Source organism: Megascapheus bottae, chromosome 33, assembly GCF_031878675.1.
Source record: "Megascapheus bottae isolate mThoBot1 chromosome 33, mThoBot2.hap1, whole genome shotgun sequence".
NCBI classification, from domain to species: Eukaryota; Metazoa; Chordata; class Mammalia; order Rodentia; family Geomyidae; genus Megascapheus; species Megascapheus bottae.
Window position 1 is genome coordinate 1966055 of NC_143541.1, and position 18478 is coordinate 1984532.

At 38.6% G+C, this 18478-nt stretch overlaps 1 protein-coding gene across 1 annotated transcript in view; it reads left to right on the forward strand.

Annotated features, from left to right (window-relative positions):
• Positions 1–18478, forward strand: part of Cntn4 (contactin 4) — a 723524-nt gene that overhangs the window by 557055 nt on the left and 147991 nt on the right. The window contains exon 8 of the mRNA XM_090323973.1: positions 6303–6500. Within this exon, the coding sequence (XP_090180099.1) occupies positions 6303–6500 (198 nt within the window). The remainder of the gene's footprint in view (positions 1–6302; positions 6501–18478) is intronic.

Here is an 18478-nt window from a genome sequence, read left to right on the forward strand (position 1 = left end):
TGGTGTCAAAGGCCGACCATGATTCATGAGAACAGTATTTCTAAAAAGGGAGTTTGGGACAGTTTATTTGATTTCTTAATATATTTGACTTTTTAATTTTTTTTTTTGCCAGTCCTGGGTCTTGAACTCAGGGCCTGGGCACTGTCCTTGAATACATTTTGCTTAAGGCTAGCACTCTACCACTTGAGCTACAGCACCACTTCTGGCTTTTTCTGAATATGTACTACCAAGGGATCAAACTCAGGGCTAGGTGAGCACTCTACCACTAGGCTACGATCCCAGCTCCCATACCTGACTTTTAACCAATAACTGAAAAGATGATCCTTTAATCCCTTCACCATCAGTATTGACCTCTACAGGTCAGTCCACTGAAAGTGCATCTGCTCTACTGGTTTGACCACACTGAGAAGACCAGAGGATTTCAGCACCAGTTCCAAACTGACCCATCAGAAGACTAAGATTAATGTCATTCTCCTGCTAACCAAAGTTTGCTGTAAAGGGTCAATTCAACTTAATTATTTCTCTCTGCTTCTCTACTCCAAAGCACTGGTCACACACTAATTTACTGGGGAGTAAGGTGGAGTTAAGAGTAAGCTACAGGGAATGGTGTAGATGGCAAACCAGAGACTACAGGAATGCTTGCAGTGAGAGCTGCTTCTCCACGTGGTCAGCAGCTTCCCTGATGAAAAGAGAAAATAAGCGACATTCAAATCTTCGAAAGCAGAAGTTTCTCAAAAAGTTTGGTCTCCTGATGAACAGCATCAGTGTTAACTGGAAACTTGTGTGAAATGCAAACTTTAGATTTCCAGAATTAGAAGGTTGGGGAGTGGAAGCCCGGTCTTCTGTGCTAGAATAGCTCTTCAGAGGCTTCTGAATCTCATTGAGCCTTGAGAACCACTTCATATGGCAGCTGCTCTGTTCCTCCACCACTGCTCTTCAGGACTGCTCTGTGAGAACAGTACTTGCATATTTCAAGGAAAGTCCACTATCTCAATGATTACTTGACCTCCCCTCGTTCCCTAAGACGCCCAAACTGAAAAAGATATGCATACTGGTTCCATCCACCAATCCTGCCTGGTCACTTTCTCACCTCCATTGGAAATCCCAAATAACTCTAGCAAAAATGAAAAACAAAAATGCATTCCTGTTTGAAGTACACAGACCTCTTTGGCTCAGAAGGTGCAAATTTGCTGTCTCCAGACCTAAATGATATTTCTTAAGTCTTCTTTAGATACATTTGTTTTGACTGGTAGTTTGTTTTGTTTTGTTCTGTTTCTAAACCAGTCAGAATCTATCCCTGGCAATGCAAAAACATATGTTACAAGTTTTTCTATTTACCATTAAAACCCAAATCTTATTTTATCATATAGTTACCACCAGAGCAATGTGTAAACTAGTTAAATCCCTTAACTTCTTTCTAAGCACAAGTGTGTGTGTGTGTGTGTGTGTGTGTGTGTGTGTGTGTGTGTGTGTGTGTTGAGACTGGTGCTAGAATTCAAGGTTTTGTGCTTTTGCTTGGCTTTTTTGCTCATACCTATTTCTCCACCATTAGAGCCACACCCCAAGTCTAGCAGTCCAGCATTCTGTTGCTTAGGTAGAAATAAGTTTCTCAGATTTTTCTACCCAGTCTGACTTAGAGATGAAATCTTCAAATCTCAGCTTCCTGAGTAGCTAGAATCCCAAGTCTGAGCCCATACAGAAATGTTAAAAAAAAAATCTTTACCCAAAGAAAAATGTCCAATTGGACCAATAAAATATAGACAAAAGTAAAACAACAAAAAATGCCAAGAAATTCAGAAGAGAGAAAATGTGCAAGACATAATTAAGAATAATATTCATGGTCTATGTACATTAGAAAACAGCCCTTCTACTGTCTTCTTCCCTATGTGCACTTCTAGATTTGAGTGGTAGAGAGGTATTAAAAATACCATTGGATAAAAGCAGCCGTCCTAGTCAGAGGCTTATTTTTAGACCTGCTTGCCAGGAGAATGGCAGAGATTTAGCACCAAAGTCTTATCTAAACCCTGCCTCACGATTTTATCCCTCCAAAATTAGTGCACGTTAAATATTCTTTGCCCAACGTACTTGGCACCAAAACTGCATCAGATTCATTGAGAGTCAAGAGTATTTGCATTTTATAATGAAATGTCTTACAGATGGAGTCCAAATCTAAACACCTTTATTTGTTTTCTATACACTTTTTGATACATGGCCTACCTATCACTATTTTAAGTAACTTTCTAATTCTTCAGCTTACCAGTAACTACCAGATTTTTAAGAGTTTCTTTGCATCTTACTTTCCTTCCAGGCCATTCTGTCAGCATGAGTATGTTGGATCTTGTTGACACAGAATGACAAATGATAGAATTCTAATGCTAATCCATTAAAAACAAAATGAGTCATTAAATCCTACTCCTTCAATTTAAAGATAAGGAAACTAAACCTCTTCAAGCCCCAAAGTAAATTCTTAGAAGGATATATAGTTTCTTAACAGAGCCATCTTTTCGGAACACAGAGTCTGCTCTCATCCCCTGCCCTGTGCCTTACTCTCCATCATTACCCTCTCTGTCTTTTCTTCATGCTAGCTTCCTAATCTGTATAAAGCTGCAGGGGCTGGACAAGAGATCCCGTCATATTGAAAAATTTAAGGATTAGAGAAATCTCTTTAAAAACTGACATCTTGGTTACTGCTGGGATAGAATTCAACATGAGGATTCATTATCCAACTCCAGAAAGAAATTGGTGTGGAGGGAAGTTAAGAGCATCCATGCAGAGAGCAGGCTCACATTGGGTGGATTTGCTCAACAGGCACCTGCATTTTAAAATTGCCTAACTAGTGACTTCTTTTCAGGAGAATAGCCAATGAGCTGGCTTTTATTGTGAATCAATAGTATGTGGGAATAAAAAAATAAAGAACCTACTGAGAGAGTGGAAGTTTTTGAGTTAATTTCCAATAGCCCTTAATGCTACAAATCATAAAACCATTGCTAAATCCCTCCATCTTAATTAGTATCGTCTCACAACTCGTCTCTGTATTGCCAATTGAGCATCAGAAGCTTTGAAATCTATTTAATATATTACATTCCAAGGATCTGTTTACTCAGTTGTTACAAATTGCCAATGGGACACAAACTGTCTGTCACTTCCAGAGCAATTAGTGTGCGAAAACTTATCAAAAGAAATCTGTCAAGTTTTGAGGAAGTATAAATATTGCATGGAAATCCCTGAGGAAATCAAACTGAGTGGGATACATTTTTTTTTCCTTTGCTTGTTGCAGCACATGAGGATTTATTTTTGTTTTATTTACTTGGCTTTACTTTTCAGCGTGTTGATAGCTTTTCACAGAACCCAATGGATTAATGCTCTGTTCAGATAAAAATAGATTTTGGTTCTTAGGGGAAATCTTTATTGTCTGTTGAGTAGTATAATAATACTGCTCTTTACTTTCAAATATCAAGGGCTCTTATTTCCTAATAGAGCACTGAAATGGGAGTTTATCCAGAAACACCAGGTCGTCATCTACTCGGCCACATTCTAATGCTCCACATTGACCCTTCCTAGAAGTCTGAGTTTTATGTACTCAAGATGAAGAAATAGAGCAAGTAATCTGTTGGTACTTCCTATGTGTTTATTTTTTACCTTTTCTCACATTGTAATATTACTGCATTATCTCTATTCTACTCTGTCCTGTTTACCCTGGGGAGCTATATACATACCTGTGTGAGTATGTGTGTGTGTGCATGTATGTGTATGTGTGTGACACACACATATGTATACACATATATGTGTGTATGTACATATATACATACATACATGTATGTGTATTTACACATTGGCATATACACCTATGTGTATATAGGCATTGGTATATATACATATGGGTAAAAGCACAGCATTTCAGATGGCAATGTTTGTCATGAAAGGAAACTAAGCTCCTATCTTTGTTCAAGATTTCTCTGGTGCTAGAGGCTCAGAGCACTTAGTTCATCGTGATTTTGCCAGTTCACCAGCCAAGATTAGGGGCTAACATTGACACTCCAAAACTCAACAGTCTTTCCACAAAAATCAAATATCAGGTGTTACCCTGATGATATAGGTAGGATGCTTGACTCAGTTTCTTTTATTCTCTTCCAGGCTATGATCTTGTTTCTTTTTCTACAGCATGAGAACTGGCTATTACATCAGCATAAAAACCTATACTGTCAGTGCCATAAGTTTACAAAAGTATTACAAGTTTAATTTTCCATTTTGATATTTTTCCTATTTTCTTTTCTTCCTTCTGGGTTTTCTTGATTTTATTTGTTCTTTATTCAATTATATTCTTTGCCTTCTAAACAGATGCGTGCATATCTTCCACTCACTAAAGTGTATAGTAATCTTGGCCTCAAGCAACAAGGCAAACTGGGCTCTGAGAGAGAGAAGGCAAGGTACCATGACAGTGTGTTTTCCCTTAGTCATACAGGACAGAGTGAGCAAGCATTATTACTGATTTGCTTCATCCCTGCATGTTGCAGTACCTCCAGATCTGCCTTTCACTTGTGTTTAATGAAGAGTCAAGTATGACAACTCACGTCTCAGGATTATACTGTAATTTACCTTTCCTTTGTTTTTTTAGCCATATAGGAATTTATACTCAGGGCCTTATACTGACTAAGCAAGCACTCTGCACTTAATCCATCCCTAGAACACACTTTAGCTTTGTTATCATTTATTAATTATTTTATTACTATTCTTATTATTATTTGGATGAGGCCTTGCATTCGTTTTTACCAGACCTCCCCATCTCCCTATACCTCCTACATGGCTGGGATTATAGGGTCCCACCATACTCAGCAATTGAGAAACTCTGAGTTCAGAGCCTTAGTATCAAGAGAAAGAAATAAAGAGAGGCAAGGGAAAGAGAGTTTAAATGCTTTTCTTAGTTAACACAGGTTCCAACTTTGGTCTTATCTTCTGGACCCTTTGCCTCCATTTAGAAGATAGTACAGTAGATAGATACCTGTGTTCTCATTCCTGCAGAAATCATGGTTCCGATGAAGAAACAGAGGCACTGAGAGATGGCCTGAGGAGGTTTGGCTCACTTTTTGAGTGCAAGGAGGAGAAAATTATTCGTATCTCCTGTCCTTAGATGGAAGCTGCCATTTTTGACTGGGCTTTGTCATGAAGAAGGGTTCTTTCCACCCCCAGGGGATTTTAGTTCTTGAGGAAAGAAATCCTCTGCTGTGAGCATTTGTTTATTTACAGACTCTCCTCTTGCCAGCAGCTTGGGGTTACTTCTAATTACATGCACATGCCTAAATAAAATGATTAGCTATTCTCTCAGAAACGTAATTATGACTCGAGAAGAAAGCATGTGTAAATGTTACAATTTGTAGATAATAGGGAGCAGAACCTTCTAGACTTTTCTTTCCATGATGGAAGCAAAATGTGCTTCTTGTTGCACATTCATTTGTTGAGGTCAATTACCACTGGGCTATAGCAAAGGATTAAACACCAGTTTCCTTCCACAATAATGAGTGTGCTCTTCGCTCATTCAAGTGGTCTTCTGCTATCTCCCAAGGACATGTCATGCATGTAAAATTGAACCTGAGATCCTAGAGTGGCCTACAGTAATTCAGCCAATGAGTTCCAAAACCAGAGTAGTTCACACTGCACAGAGAGGAAGTTTGCAGTGCCTGGAGCTGTAGAAGTATATAGGTTTTTGTTGTTATTGTTGCTTTGCTTTGTTTTCAGAGCAGAAGAGCTCACTAAAACAAGTTGGAGAAATTCAGTGTCATTTAGGGATCTCTGAAATTGACAGCATAAGCTCATGTGTTCATTCATAAAATGTTTACCTAAACCATAAGAAAAATAACTCTTCAAGGATTAGAGGAACTTTTTCACATCTGATTCCATTTATGTCACTGGCATTCTGAAGCTAAATAACGACTTATAAAAAATTCTGTTTGACCACATAACATTTTTATTTTCTTTCCTTTCTTTTTGCGGGGGTGGGGAGAGGCATGCCAATTCTGGGGCTTGGACTTAGGACATATGCACTGCCACTTAGCTTTGTCACTTGAGCCACAGCTCTACTATTAGCCTTTTGGTAGTTAATTGGAGATGAGAGTCTCATGAACTTTTCTTTCCCAGCTGACCCTCCGTGTCTCCAGGCTAGCGAAGATTGCAGGTACCTGACAATGATACAAATTTCTAACTTGACCATTTCTGTTCTGGATTCCATTGTCCAAAAACAAAAAGTAAAAAAGAAATGTATTCTTAATGAGGATTCTTTTTTTATTTTTTTTTTTTTTGGTTTTTAGAGCTGAGCTATGCCTGGATCTTCAATGAATACCCTTCCTATCAGGATAATCGACGGTTCGTTTCTCAAGAGACTGGAAATCTATATATTGCCAAAGTGGAAAAATCTGACGTTGGGAATTATACCTGCGTGGTTACAAACACTGTAACAAACCACAAGGTCCTGGGACCGCCCACACCACTAATCCTGAGAAATGATGGTGAGTGATCCGAGTTGACTAGGAAATGACATGTTATGTAATTGACATACAAAGCTTGAAATAAGAAAAGTCGAATGCTTCTGAATTTGGTCCCCACTTCTCTCTTTCTACTTGTATCAGAAATAACCCCATGAATTCATTTTAGAAAACTAATTAGATATCTAATTGCTAACCTCAAAAGGAATGGATGTAGGAGAATATAAATAACAAGGGAATCTATTTCTTGTTTCTCTCCCACTTTAATTGTATACGCAGGCAGCATGGAGCGAAAGGTTGAGCAATTAGCTCATTAATCAGTTCTGTGTAATTTAGAACTTGGGGTGCACCTCCGGATTTATAAGATTCAAGGGATGATACCAGACTCATTTGGGACAAGTTTTAGTTTCCTTCTCTGTAATGAGATGATTCCATTAAAATATATAAATTTTACCTTAATTAGTTAAGTTGCCTAAATGTATGGTACATCAATCTTGCATTTCAAGGCCTAGATTTTTCTACTATATGTCTTTATATATGCTGTTCCATCTTCCTGAAATGCCTTTCTTTCTTTTTTGCCAGTCCTGGGGCTTGAATTCAGGACCTGGATGCTGTGTCTGAGCCTTTTTAGGTTCAAGGCTTGCACTCTACCATTTGAGGCACAGAATCATTTCTGCCTTTTTCTGAGTAGTTTATTGGAGATAAAGTCATGTGGAATTTTCAACACTGGCTGGCCTTGAAACACAATCCTCAGATCTCAGCCTCCTGAGTAACAAGCCCTTCTTTCTTTTCTCCAGTCACAAACTCTTACTTGGATAACTGAATGCACTAGCCTTTCAGTTTCTTCAAATATAAGTGGTTGGGCCATCTAGAATGGGTCACTCCAATAATCCTCGCTCCTTAGGAAGCAGAGAAGGTGAGAAATCTTTCACATCTGAGGCAACCAAGGATCACCCCAATTCTGTTAAATATTAAATCCTATAACTAAAAAGTAATGACTGCAGTAGGGCACTGGTAACTCACTGGTTTACAAAGGGGAGAAAGAGAGAGAGAAAGAGAGAGAGAGAGAGAGAGAGAGAGAGAGAGAGAGAGAGAGAGAGAGAGAGAGAGAGAGAGAGAGAGAGAGAAGAAGAAGAGAGGGAGGGAGAGAGAGAGAGAGAGAGAGAGAGAGAGAGAGAGAGAGGGGGGGGGGGAGGGAGGGAGGGAGGGAGGGAGGGAGGGAGGGAGGGAAGGAGGAAGGAGAGGAGGGAGAGAAAGAATGTTATCTGTAAATATACTTGAATAGCCAATTCCTCCCCAGCATCAGGAACAATTATTTGTTCTCTGGGGTGTTTTGTTGTTTAGTCTCATTCTGATTTTCCTCTAACTCTACATCTTCATGTTATATATCTGTATTTGCTAGTCAGCTTTCCTTGCATGTCCTACTCGCACTGTGACCAAGCAAAGATCCTATTAGACTTCATACTGGAGCCCAGCATCAGGCTTGCTGCATAACTAAATGTTAAATTAATATGTCAGGCATTTAGGATTTACTGTACTAAATAATACGTAACAACTATCTGTTTAAAGAGAAAAGTAAGCGAGGTAACATTTCTGTCAAAGCTATCATTGCCATCTTTCCAAATGAAGGAAAGATGGGAAAACTTTCAACAGATATATTCCAGGTATATTCTTTAAGAAAGAGAAAGAAAAAAGTATACGCCCTTCTGGCCCCTACACAGAATGCATTTATGTCCAGATGCCTAGTCAGCAATATTGTTTAGGTGAGTCAACTTACAGGTGTGCAGAAATGCTGACTTTGACACACTGGGATCTAGGCAAAGATAAATGCCATACAAAATGGCAACTTCAAAAAGCACAAACAAAAGAAAATCAAGAAGCCCAAAAAGTCGAGAATCCTTTTGTATATCTCAGTTTAGCAACAATTTTCCCTTTGCTGGGCTTTTTACAATTACCTTGATGCCTAGTGTGTCTCCATAGACATGATAAATTCTTGATGTTAGAATATTTTATCACAAAATTCGAAGGCTAAGATCTCATTCAGCAATTAATGGGCTTTCATTCTGAAATTTCCATGAGAGTATCATGGTGAAAATTTATAATGTCTTTGCAATTTAGACTGGAGTACATAAAAGTGATACTCAAGCTGTATTACTAAGCACAAAGCAGGTTATGTAATTAGCTCTTATCTGAAGGTGAGAGAAAAGGAGGAAGATAAATCAAGAGAAATGGCAAAATAATGATGATATTCTTATTTAAGGCTCTCCTGTGAGAGTAAAATCAATAGAATGAACCTCCACAGGATCTGATATTTGGTGACTGCATTAGACTGGTAAAAGTGCAAGTCGAGGATAGAATTGATACTGCCATGTCGGTCACTGAAGCAACTCAAAAATGTACATCTTCCTTCTGCATCTGAAATACAATAAACCAGGCAAAGCAGGCATAAGCCTGATCTATACTAAATGCTACAGAGTCTTTCCTTTTGATAAGAACAGATGTGCATAAAAAATGGTAGAATGATACATTGTTTCCAGCCTGGGAGGACATGATGAAGCATAAAATGTGAACCATAATACTCAGCTCACATCCTGACTGGAATCTGGTGTGGTGTACCTGGTTCGACAGATAGTATTTACCACCCGGCCCCATGCTATTGTTGGGAAAGATGTGACACAGAACTTTCTGTGGCTGCCATCTTTCTGCCTCTCAGATTGCTTCTCCAGTATGGTCAGGAAGCAAGCCAGAAGGAATTGAGATCTAGTATCTCTGGGCACAATATATCCCCACCATTCAGTAACTGTTTCACTTAGAGATACTCATTTAATCCTGTTTAATTTGATTTTTTCCTTTCTGTACATTATGATGATAGTTTCTACATCTAAGAGATGTTTGGCAGATTAAAAATATAATGTGGTTCAAACAGACAATATCAAAGTATGGCATCAATAACTCTCCTTCGTAACCTATGCACCACATATTATGGTTTTTGGGGTTGGTTTTTTTTTTTTGCTAGTCCTGGACTTGGGCTCAGGGCCTGAGCACTGTCCCTGGATTTTCTCAAGGCTAGGGCTCTACCACTTGAGCCACAGCACCACTTCTGGCTTTTTGCTATGTATGTGGTACCGAGGAATCGAACCCGGGTCTTTATGCATGCTAGGCAAGCACTCTACCACTAGGCCAAACTCCCCGCCCCACATATTATGTTTTAAACAAATTATAGTAGTGGATAGATAGCTCTTTCCTTGGTTTTAAAAAAAAGTCTAGATACATCACGGCAGAGAAGGATAGACATAATACTTCCCAAAATGCTGATATTCTTAAATTGGAACATGCTCAATCTTTGCTGGTAAAAGTTTGCACAGCTTTCTTTCCTTCTCTGTGTTTTCCTTATTCACTCTGATGGTTAGAGATCTTTTAGACCAATTTTAGTGGAGTTTTGTTTTGTCTTGGTTAACAAACATCAGACCTACAAGGCATTCAGCTATCACTCAATTTTATGTCCTTATGTTGAAGGGAAGAGGACTGAGGAGCTTGAGATGGGACTGCATCAAGAAAGATTCTTTACCCCTCATCGTCCTGTTTTTTAAACCAGCTTCATAAAAGGCTATCCTGGGCTATATAGTCACATAATAACTTGTCCCTTTTCCTTTCTATGTTTGCAAAATTTCATTTTGTAAATTTTTCCAAGTAGCCAGTTTATTTTATACTATTTACCTCTATTCATCAGACTAAAACTACAAGTCAGTAGACAAATGTGACATAACCTTATATCAGTTTATAATTATTTATCCAGGTATCTTTAAATCTGCTCTGAAAATATGATTCAAATTGCAGTGTGGTGCATAACAAGTAATACAGTGCTGACAAAACAAGTTACCTGTAGCTTACCTAGCAGAAAGGATGAGTTTATAATTACACAAATACTCCATAGTCAATATCAGTACCAGTGCTGGATATTAATAATTAGGAGCTTGGCTGAGTGCTGGTGGTCATGTAATCTTAGGTATTCAGTAGAATAAGACCAGAGGATTTTTGGCTTAAAGTCAGCTCAGGCAATGAAGTCTTGGATACTAATCTCCAATGAGCTACCAGAAAACTGAAAGTGGAGCTATGGCTCAAAGTGGTAGAGTACTAGTCTTGAGGAAAAAAATAATAAACTCAAGGATAGTGCCCACATTCTGGGTTTAAGAGTGGCAAAGACGATAGATAGATAGATAGATAGATAGATAGATAGATAGATAGATAGATAGATAGATAGTTGCATGCATATATACATGCAATCATGCAGCATACATACATACCTCATGCATACATACATGCATGCATGCATACGTACATACATACATACATACATACATACATACATACATACATACATAGCTGTGTCAAATGCTTTCTACAAAGAACTGTCCTTATACCTCCATAGAGGTATAAGTGAAACAATAGAGAGCTATGATAATCATTATAGTCATTTCTTCTGTTTTTATCCATTACCCTTTACTCCGTCTAAAATAGCTAAGGATGCAAAGAATTACCATAGAAATGAGAAATTGGAAAAATGAAATAAAGTCTGCAAAAATGTTTATGAATGTCACACACACACACACACACACACACACACACGTCTGTAATTGAGCATGAAATATCATTGTCTACCCTTTGCCTATTTCTGTTTTCCTAGAGACTAGCTAGAGATTAGTTTGGCACTTCTTTGTTTTGCTTCATAGAACCGAGACAGATACTGAGTGGTTTATAGCCACGGTCTCTCTGATGGGTTGGTGCATTGAACAGTAATTGTTAAAGATTTTTCAGTAATATCCCTCATTAGAAATTCATGTAAAATGATACTAGGGAACCTCCTTAGAGGTTAAAATTTTCTTCTTTCTCTCCTCCATCCATGTATTCATTTATTTTTGCCAGTCCTAGGGCTTGAACTCAGGGCCTGAGGATTGTCCTTGAGCTTTATCAAGGCTAGAACTCTAACACTTGAACCACAGCACTTCTTCTAGCTTTTTGTGCATGTGGTACTGAGGCCCGGGCTTTGTGCATTCTAGGCAGGCACTGTATCACTAGGCCATGCTCCCTGTCCAATGTATTTATTTTTTACATACGTACATGCATTCATTCATACATGCATACATATATACATACATACATATTATTTATAGGAGTCTAATTTTCACAGACCTTTACTATGTACTGGCTTCTTAGATCTTTATGTATTTATTTGTACTGCTAGGCATTTATAAGTTGATGCATAAATAGTATATAACACATGTAAAGTAGTTACATTATCTTTATAAGTAAAATATAAACTTTCCTAAATATTTTAATATAAGCAAATTTTGAACAAAGTATTCTAAGTTCATGTTTATATTCTTAAACACAGCTGAAATCTCTGACCATATTTTCCTAAGTCCCTACCTGTTTACACCCACTTAATTTTATTTAACCCATGGCAATATTGTTCGAGCATAGCATCAAAACATTTAATATTCTTACCTTAATGCAGCTTTCCCCTAGCAGAGGAAATACCAGCTAATGAACTCAGCATTGTGCAAATTCAGTGTGCTTTAGAAAGGGGATAGAAATAAATGTGCTGAGTAAATGCACGCCTGAAAGACAAGAGGATGAATGTGTTGAAGTCTAGAGTATATTCCCAGATTTACCCAGCTCATGGGAGAGAGTCATTGGATTTCATTGGTCCTGAGTTTCCTTCTCAAAAAAAAAATCATGATTTATCATGCATTCACATCCAAGATTTCCTTATTCTTGTCTGGGGGGAGGCCTGTCACTGCTCTCTGGCTCTTTTCTCCACTCTCAACATTCTCACAGTCTACACAACATTCAACACAACGCACTGGGCAAGACAAATGCTGTTCTATTTATTGAGATTCTTCCAGACTCCACCAACCAACCCTGGTGGACATCCAAGCACCTTCACTGTTGGAGGCTCACATTGGGCCAGGTATGAGCGTTCTCCTCTGAGACCACTCAAGTTTCAAATGACACTAAACAATGCATCTACTCACAGTTCTGGTTTAAAGACCATATCTAGAAATGGAAAAGAGGAAGCCAGTCTATTGGTTGAATTCTCACTGCTGTATGACACAGCCAACTAGGCCCAGTAAATTTTCCTAATTTTGCCTCAGGCTTCATCAGATAACTGTGTAGACCTTAACAACCACAATTTGTCTTAATGAACAAATAGGCTCTATTTGTAGACCACTTAATTAGCCAAGGAATTGATACAAAACCTAGATACCGACATGTCTTTCAGATAATACCTTTTATTTATGACCTAGCATTTAGATAGTCAATGAGACAGAAATGACAGAAATGTATGATCTCCACTTAAACATTATCATTTTTATTATTTTGTTGGTGCTGGAGTTTTGAAATGAGGGGTGTTGTGCCTGCTAAACACAAATACTCCACCACTTGCACATCTTCAGCCTAAGATCATTTTTGAGATCTAGAGTTTATAACAAAAGGCATTGCTTTCATTTAACTTGCACTTCTAATTGCAACTTTTGCATTATGTTGTCAGAGCCAAAACTGTCTTGTTTTTAATTTCCCACCAAGATAAGAGTCAAGGATCTGGGGGCATAAAACATGTTTGAGGAAGAAACCATTAAAATGACTTAAAGGATGTGAGATATTTTTGCTAAACTGCCATGGATAATCTGATTTAATAGAGTCTTAATGGCTCTGGATATCTTGACAGTTTGACAAGCTTAGGAACTTGGCAGTGAGCTCCAGACCTCTAACAGCCAATTCCATTCCCAGTCCATTGGGGGCTAGAGGTTTGGGATCATCTTTTGGCTACTCAGATAGGAAGCATCTGTTCAGTGCACATCATGTAATACACCACAAAGTCAAGATACCAGCTCAGCCCCTGGGAACCTACACTTAGAGAGCTCCAAGTTAGTAAAGAGCCTAATGTTGCCTTCTTTATGATATAAGCAAGATTGGCGTGTGTTATAAAACAGTAGATTTATAGACAGGGCACTTTGGAATGACAGGAGACACTGGAGCTGTCTAATCTACAACAGAGTGAATTCCAAATAATGTTTACTGAATCTTTCTATTCCTTCAGATAATAATCTGGTTAAGAAATCTCATTACAATGTGAGGAAAAAGAGCTATTATCGTGGGGGAAAAGAAGAGGTGAAGCGAGGTTATTTACATCTCCTTTGGGAGGAGATCATTCAGTTTACTAAAGGACACAGTGACATTGTGTTTGCTGTGAGGAAGGTATACTTGATTTGGGGTATCACCTCAAGCTTTCATGAAGAATTGAGTAGCCTAAGAGGATTCATCCTGGTCTCCTAGTAGCAGGCACAGTATTTGTTTAAACTCTTAAAGTCCCTCTTGCATGCCAAAATCTCTCTGTAGCTTATTTCTGTAAATAACATAAAATAATTTTAGCCATAGAAGTATTGGCCATTCCTGGCTAATTCCAGGATTCACTGTTGCTGTTTTAGGTGCTATCTTTTTTTTAATTGCACTTGGAGTCATTATTTCTGATGATAGCAAGACTGTTGTCCCTACAAGTGATCCTGTATGTGACAGGAGTGCCGGAACCTTTTGCTACAAGTACTTTGTTGATGCTATTGATTCTTCCAAAGTTCGCTGTCTTTCTCCATTTCCTTTAATATGGGTCGGCTAGTTGGAGTTCATGAGCCCATCATCTGTTTGATTTAAATCAAGTTTTATTAATATATAACTCCACCCATTTGTGGATTTTTGGTCTGTGGCTATTCTCCAGCTAAAAGGAAAAGTTTAGGGAATAGCAAAGATTCCACAGTCCACAAAACCAAGAAAAATCCTCACAATCTATCTTTTTCCCACAGGAAAAAAAAATGGGTTGACTCCTGATAACGTGATAGATATTAGCTATCTAAAATATCCATCAGATTTCTTTTTCTTTGTGGCCTCAGGGATTTACCTAACATGCTAATGTCCAGAGGTGAGAGAGTCATTCATGCAAGCACTTTTGTTATGTCAGTACTGGAATTTTGAACTCCAGACCTAATGCTTGTTAGGCAGAAGGTCTTCCACTTGTGCCATATTCCAACCCTTTTGGACTTTAGTTATTTTTTAATATGATCAAATGAATTTTCTTTCTGTCTATGATCCTTCCACCTACAGCATCTGGCACAGCTGAGACCACAGACATGTGCAGCCACGCCCAGCCCCTACATTTTCTAGTAGAATGGCACATGTGAGTATTCCCTCAAAGGAAGGCAAAATTGGCTCTGAGTATGGCCCTGTAATCAGTTCTGCAAACCGAGAACAATTAGTAAATTAGTTCAGTAATTTAGGTAATCAACACTGACCCAGACAAGAAAGCATGCACTGTTCTTCTATCTTTTTTCCAGGAAGACAGCTTCCTGGAAAAAGTTATCTCCGTGTTTGATGAGGAATGAGAAGATACAGGTTTCATTTAAGTAAACTTATGAAATTTATTTTTTATCTCCCATGAGTTTCTGGCCCTAAATATTAGTCCTGTTAAAATGCTTTTCTTTTCCTCTCCAGCAACAGCAGTGGGGCAAGGGCAGTGGAAGTGGGAGGAGAGGAAGTGGGGATGCTATTCCTTAGCTTTTGATTGAAGACTTCAGCAACATGTTCACCGCTAGCTTTTTTGGTGGTTAAGTGGAGATAAGAGTGCCTCACAGTCTTTCCTGCTTGGGCCGGCTTTGAAGTATGATCTTCAGATCTCAGCCTCCTCAATGCCTTGGATTATAGGTGTGAGCCATCACCAATAGAAGATCCTTTTTGTTAATGATTTGCTTATGATTATGGTAAAGGTGATATACAGAAGAGGTAGTTAGATAAGTCAGGTAAAGAGTACATTAGGCTGGGAATTTGGCCTAGTGGTAGAGTGCTTGCCTAGCATGCACAAAGACCCGGATTCGATTCCTCGATGCCACAGACATAGAAAAAGCCAGAAATGGTGCTATGGCTCAAGTGGCAGAGTGCTAGCCTTGAGAAAGCCCAAGGACAGTGCTCAGGCCCTGAGTTCAGTCCCCAGGACTGGCAAAAACAAAAACAATTCCACCCCTTCTGTTGCTGTCTGCCAGTACTTTCTTCCCATCCCCAGCCACAAATTGTATAGTTCATTTTTAACATGAACGCCAGGAAATGGAAATGAGAAGCTTTTTTTTTCCATTATTGCTATTTTTGTTTTCTTTTCATTTTTGTCTTGTTTGTCCATTTCTTTGTCTGTGGGAGGGGGCCACAGAAATGGTGAAACAGAGGGTGAATAAATAAGGAAATTCTTTGTGAACCGTTGTTACTTCAAACCTAATGTGAACTGAACAACTGGGTATTGGGAAGCAATAGAAGGGAACAGTTCTCCAGACTTCTTCCATCTCCTTCACCCAGAGAAAAAACAGGACTGATTAAGAACGGCAGAATGGTAAAAAAAAAAATCAAGCAAGGGAATTCGTGTAACAACCTAGATTCTTACAAATAGTTTTTGATGAATGAAAAGCAAGTCAAGAAAATCAACCCAGGAATTTTCTATACAACAAAATTTTGCAAGTTCTGTTTTGCAGTAGGACAGACCACTGTGTGGAAACTGGTAACTCTCCCTTCTGCGACTTATGTTAGCAAGCACAGACTCCAGTTAAGGCTGTCATTGGCAAAATCTTGGGGCATGCAATTCTGCAGAGTGACCTTCTGCCAACACAGGGCTCTGCAAATTGTGCTTAAACAAGCATGGTGTGTGGCTGATTTCTCTTTCCTGTTCTGCAGATTGCCAGTCATTTTGTTAAATTCTGTGTTCTGACAGCCATCAAGGAAAACCTTGATAATTGTCCAGGTCTTGGAAGTATAACAATCATTGACACAAGGTCATCTACACTGTCCAGGCTCCTGATTGGTTTTGTCCCACCTAGCGGTGTTAATCTTTGCTTGTAGTTAAGGAAGAGCTTCTGAAGATGTTCTTAGACCATCATCTTTGGTATCATCACCTGAAGCTTCTTTGGAATGTAGATTCTTAGGCCCTGTCTCTACATATTTGATTAGAAATTGAAATCCTCCGGATGGCTAAAATGAAGTGGCAGAATTTCTAGGAACTTTTAGACAACCCTGTGTCATGAAATCAACTCCTTTAGTTCAGTGGACAGCGAAACATTCCCTACATATGTCACAATTCTTTGTCAGGTACTAAAAGTAGCCTGTCAATACATAAAGACAAAGATCAGGCCCACAGTCTTCACAGTGTATCGCCTTGCTACAAGGCACGTGTGCCACCGTTAAGGGCCACTAATCCTCTGTCTTCCCCCATCTACACATGCTTCTGTTCTTCTCGCTTCATTTTATTTGATATTCTGGGCACATAGCTAGGATTTGTGGAGGATCCAGAAAAACAGCAGAAAGGTTTCAATTGCACAAGGGGGTAAAAATGTATAACAGAAGAGAAGCCACGTATGTAAATAGCCATAAACATGATGGAGAACGGCAATGATATTTGAGAGGGGCTCTCAAGTTTGTAAAATGGTTTATGCCAGTAGTTATTCACTGAACATATAGACAGCCAGGAGACTGCAATAGAAGATAAGAAATATAAAAAAGACAGGCACATCACTCAGAGTTATATGTTTTATCATCTAGATAGAAGACAAACGGGAAACGCATGGGTAAATGAGAGAATTGTAAATCGTGATCAGTAACATGAAAAATAATAGGGAGTAATGTGGAAGACCGATTTGAGATAGGATGATTAGAAAATATTGTTCTGAGATGGCATTGTTTGAGCTGAGACACAAAGCCAGAGACCAAGTCATTGATATGAAAGGCAGAAAGAACATATGGTAAAGCAGAAGGATTCATACATAGAAACAGAAGCAACCACATCTCCACCAAGCAGAGTTGTCTATCGGATCATGCTGTTTGGCAAGGTATGCTGAAATCCTAACCCCCGGGACCTCAAAATATGGCCTTCTACAGAAGGAAGGTCACTGTAGATGTGGATTGTACAGATAAGATCATCTTAGAACAGGAAAGCCCTAAATCTAATATGGCTGACATTGTCTGGAAGAGAAGCAACATGAAGGTCATTTGACAACAAAGGTGAACACTGAAAGAATGACAGTTACCACAAGAACCAAGCAAGAAGCGAAGAAGGATTATACCCAGAGCATGGGTACAGAGCACGGTTCCATTTCTGGCTTTTAGACTCTAGAACTGAGAAAGAATAAGTCTCTTTTCCTTTAAGCCATTTCAGTTCATAGTTAATCTTTTACAATACTCCTAGGAAATGGACACAACCAGCAAATAGATAAATAAAATGTGGTATGTCCCTACAGCAGAATGCTTCAAAAAAGGAGATCAAATTGTATCTGCTGAAATGTGCAAGGATCTTGAAAACATCTAAGAAATCCAGACACAAAAGACCATTTCATGTATGTGAAATATACAAAATAGACAAATGAAATAGGGAGGGATACCTAGCAGATTCGACATTACCCAGTGCTGGGACTAGAAACAGACCTATGATTGTGTATAAAGGTTGGTTATTAGGTGATAAAATGTTCTAACACTAGTTTGTTGTGATGGCTGTACAACTCAGAAAGCTCACTGTGAATTATGGAGTTACACCCTTAAAATTAATGCATTTTGGAGATGTAAACCGCATTTAGGAAAAACTCATTTACGAAATAAAGCACAAGAGGTTTTAATGTTTTGTAGTTATTTAAAGAGTATGGTGAACTAGAGAATGGGGCCGATAGAGGAACAGGGAAGACACTGGGAGAATGGATTTTCAAACTAGGCCTTAGCATGGAACATTTTAGGATGAGAAGATAGCCATGCAAGAATCTGAGATGCTGAATATGCCCTGTCAGGAATACTTCAGTTCCTCTAAACAAGGTTAGATGCAATGTATTTATTCACTGGTATAATTTTCATAGTTGGATTGAAGAAACACAGATTGCCAAGTAATGCTTATAGGAAAAAGCTGGGACTGAACTTGATAGCTTCTAAGACCT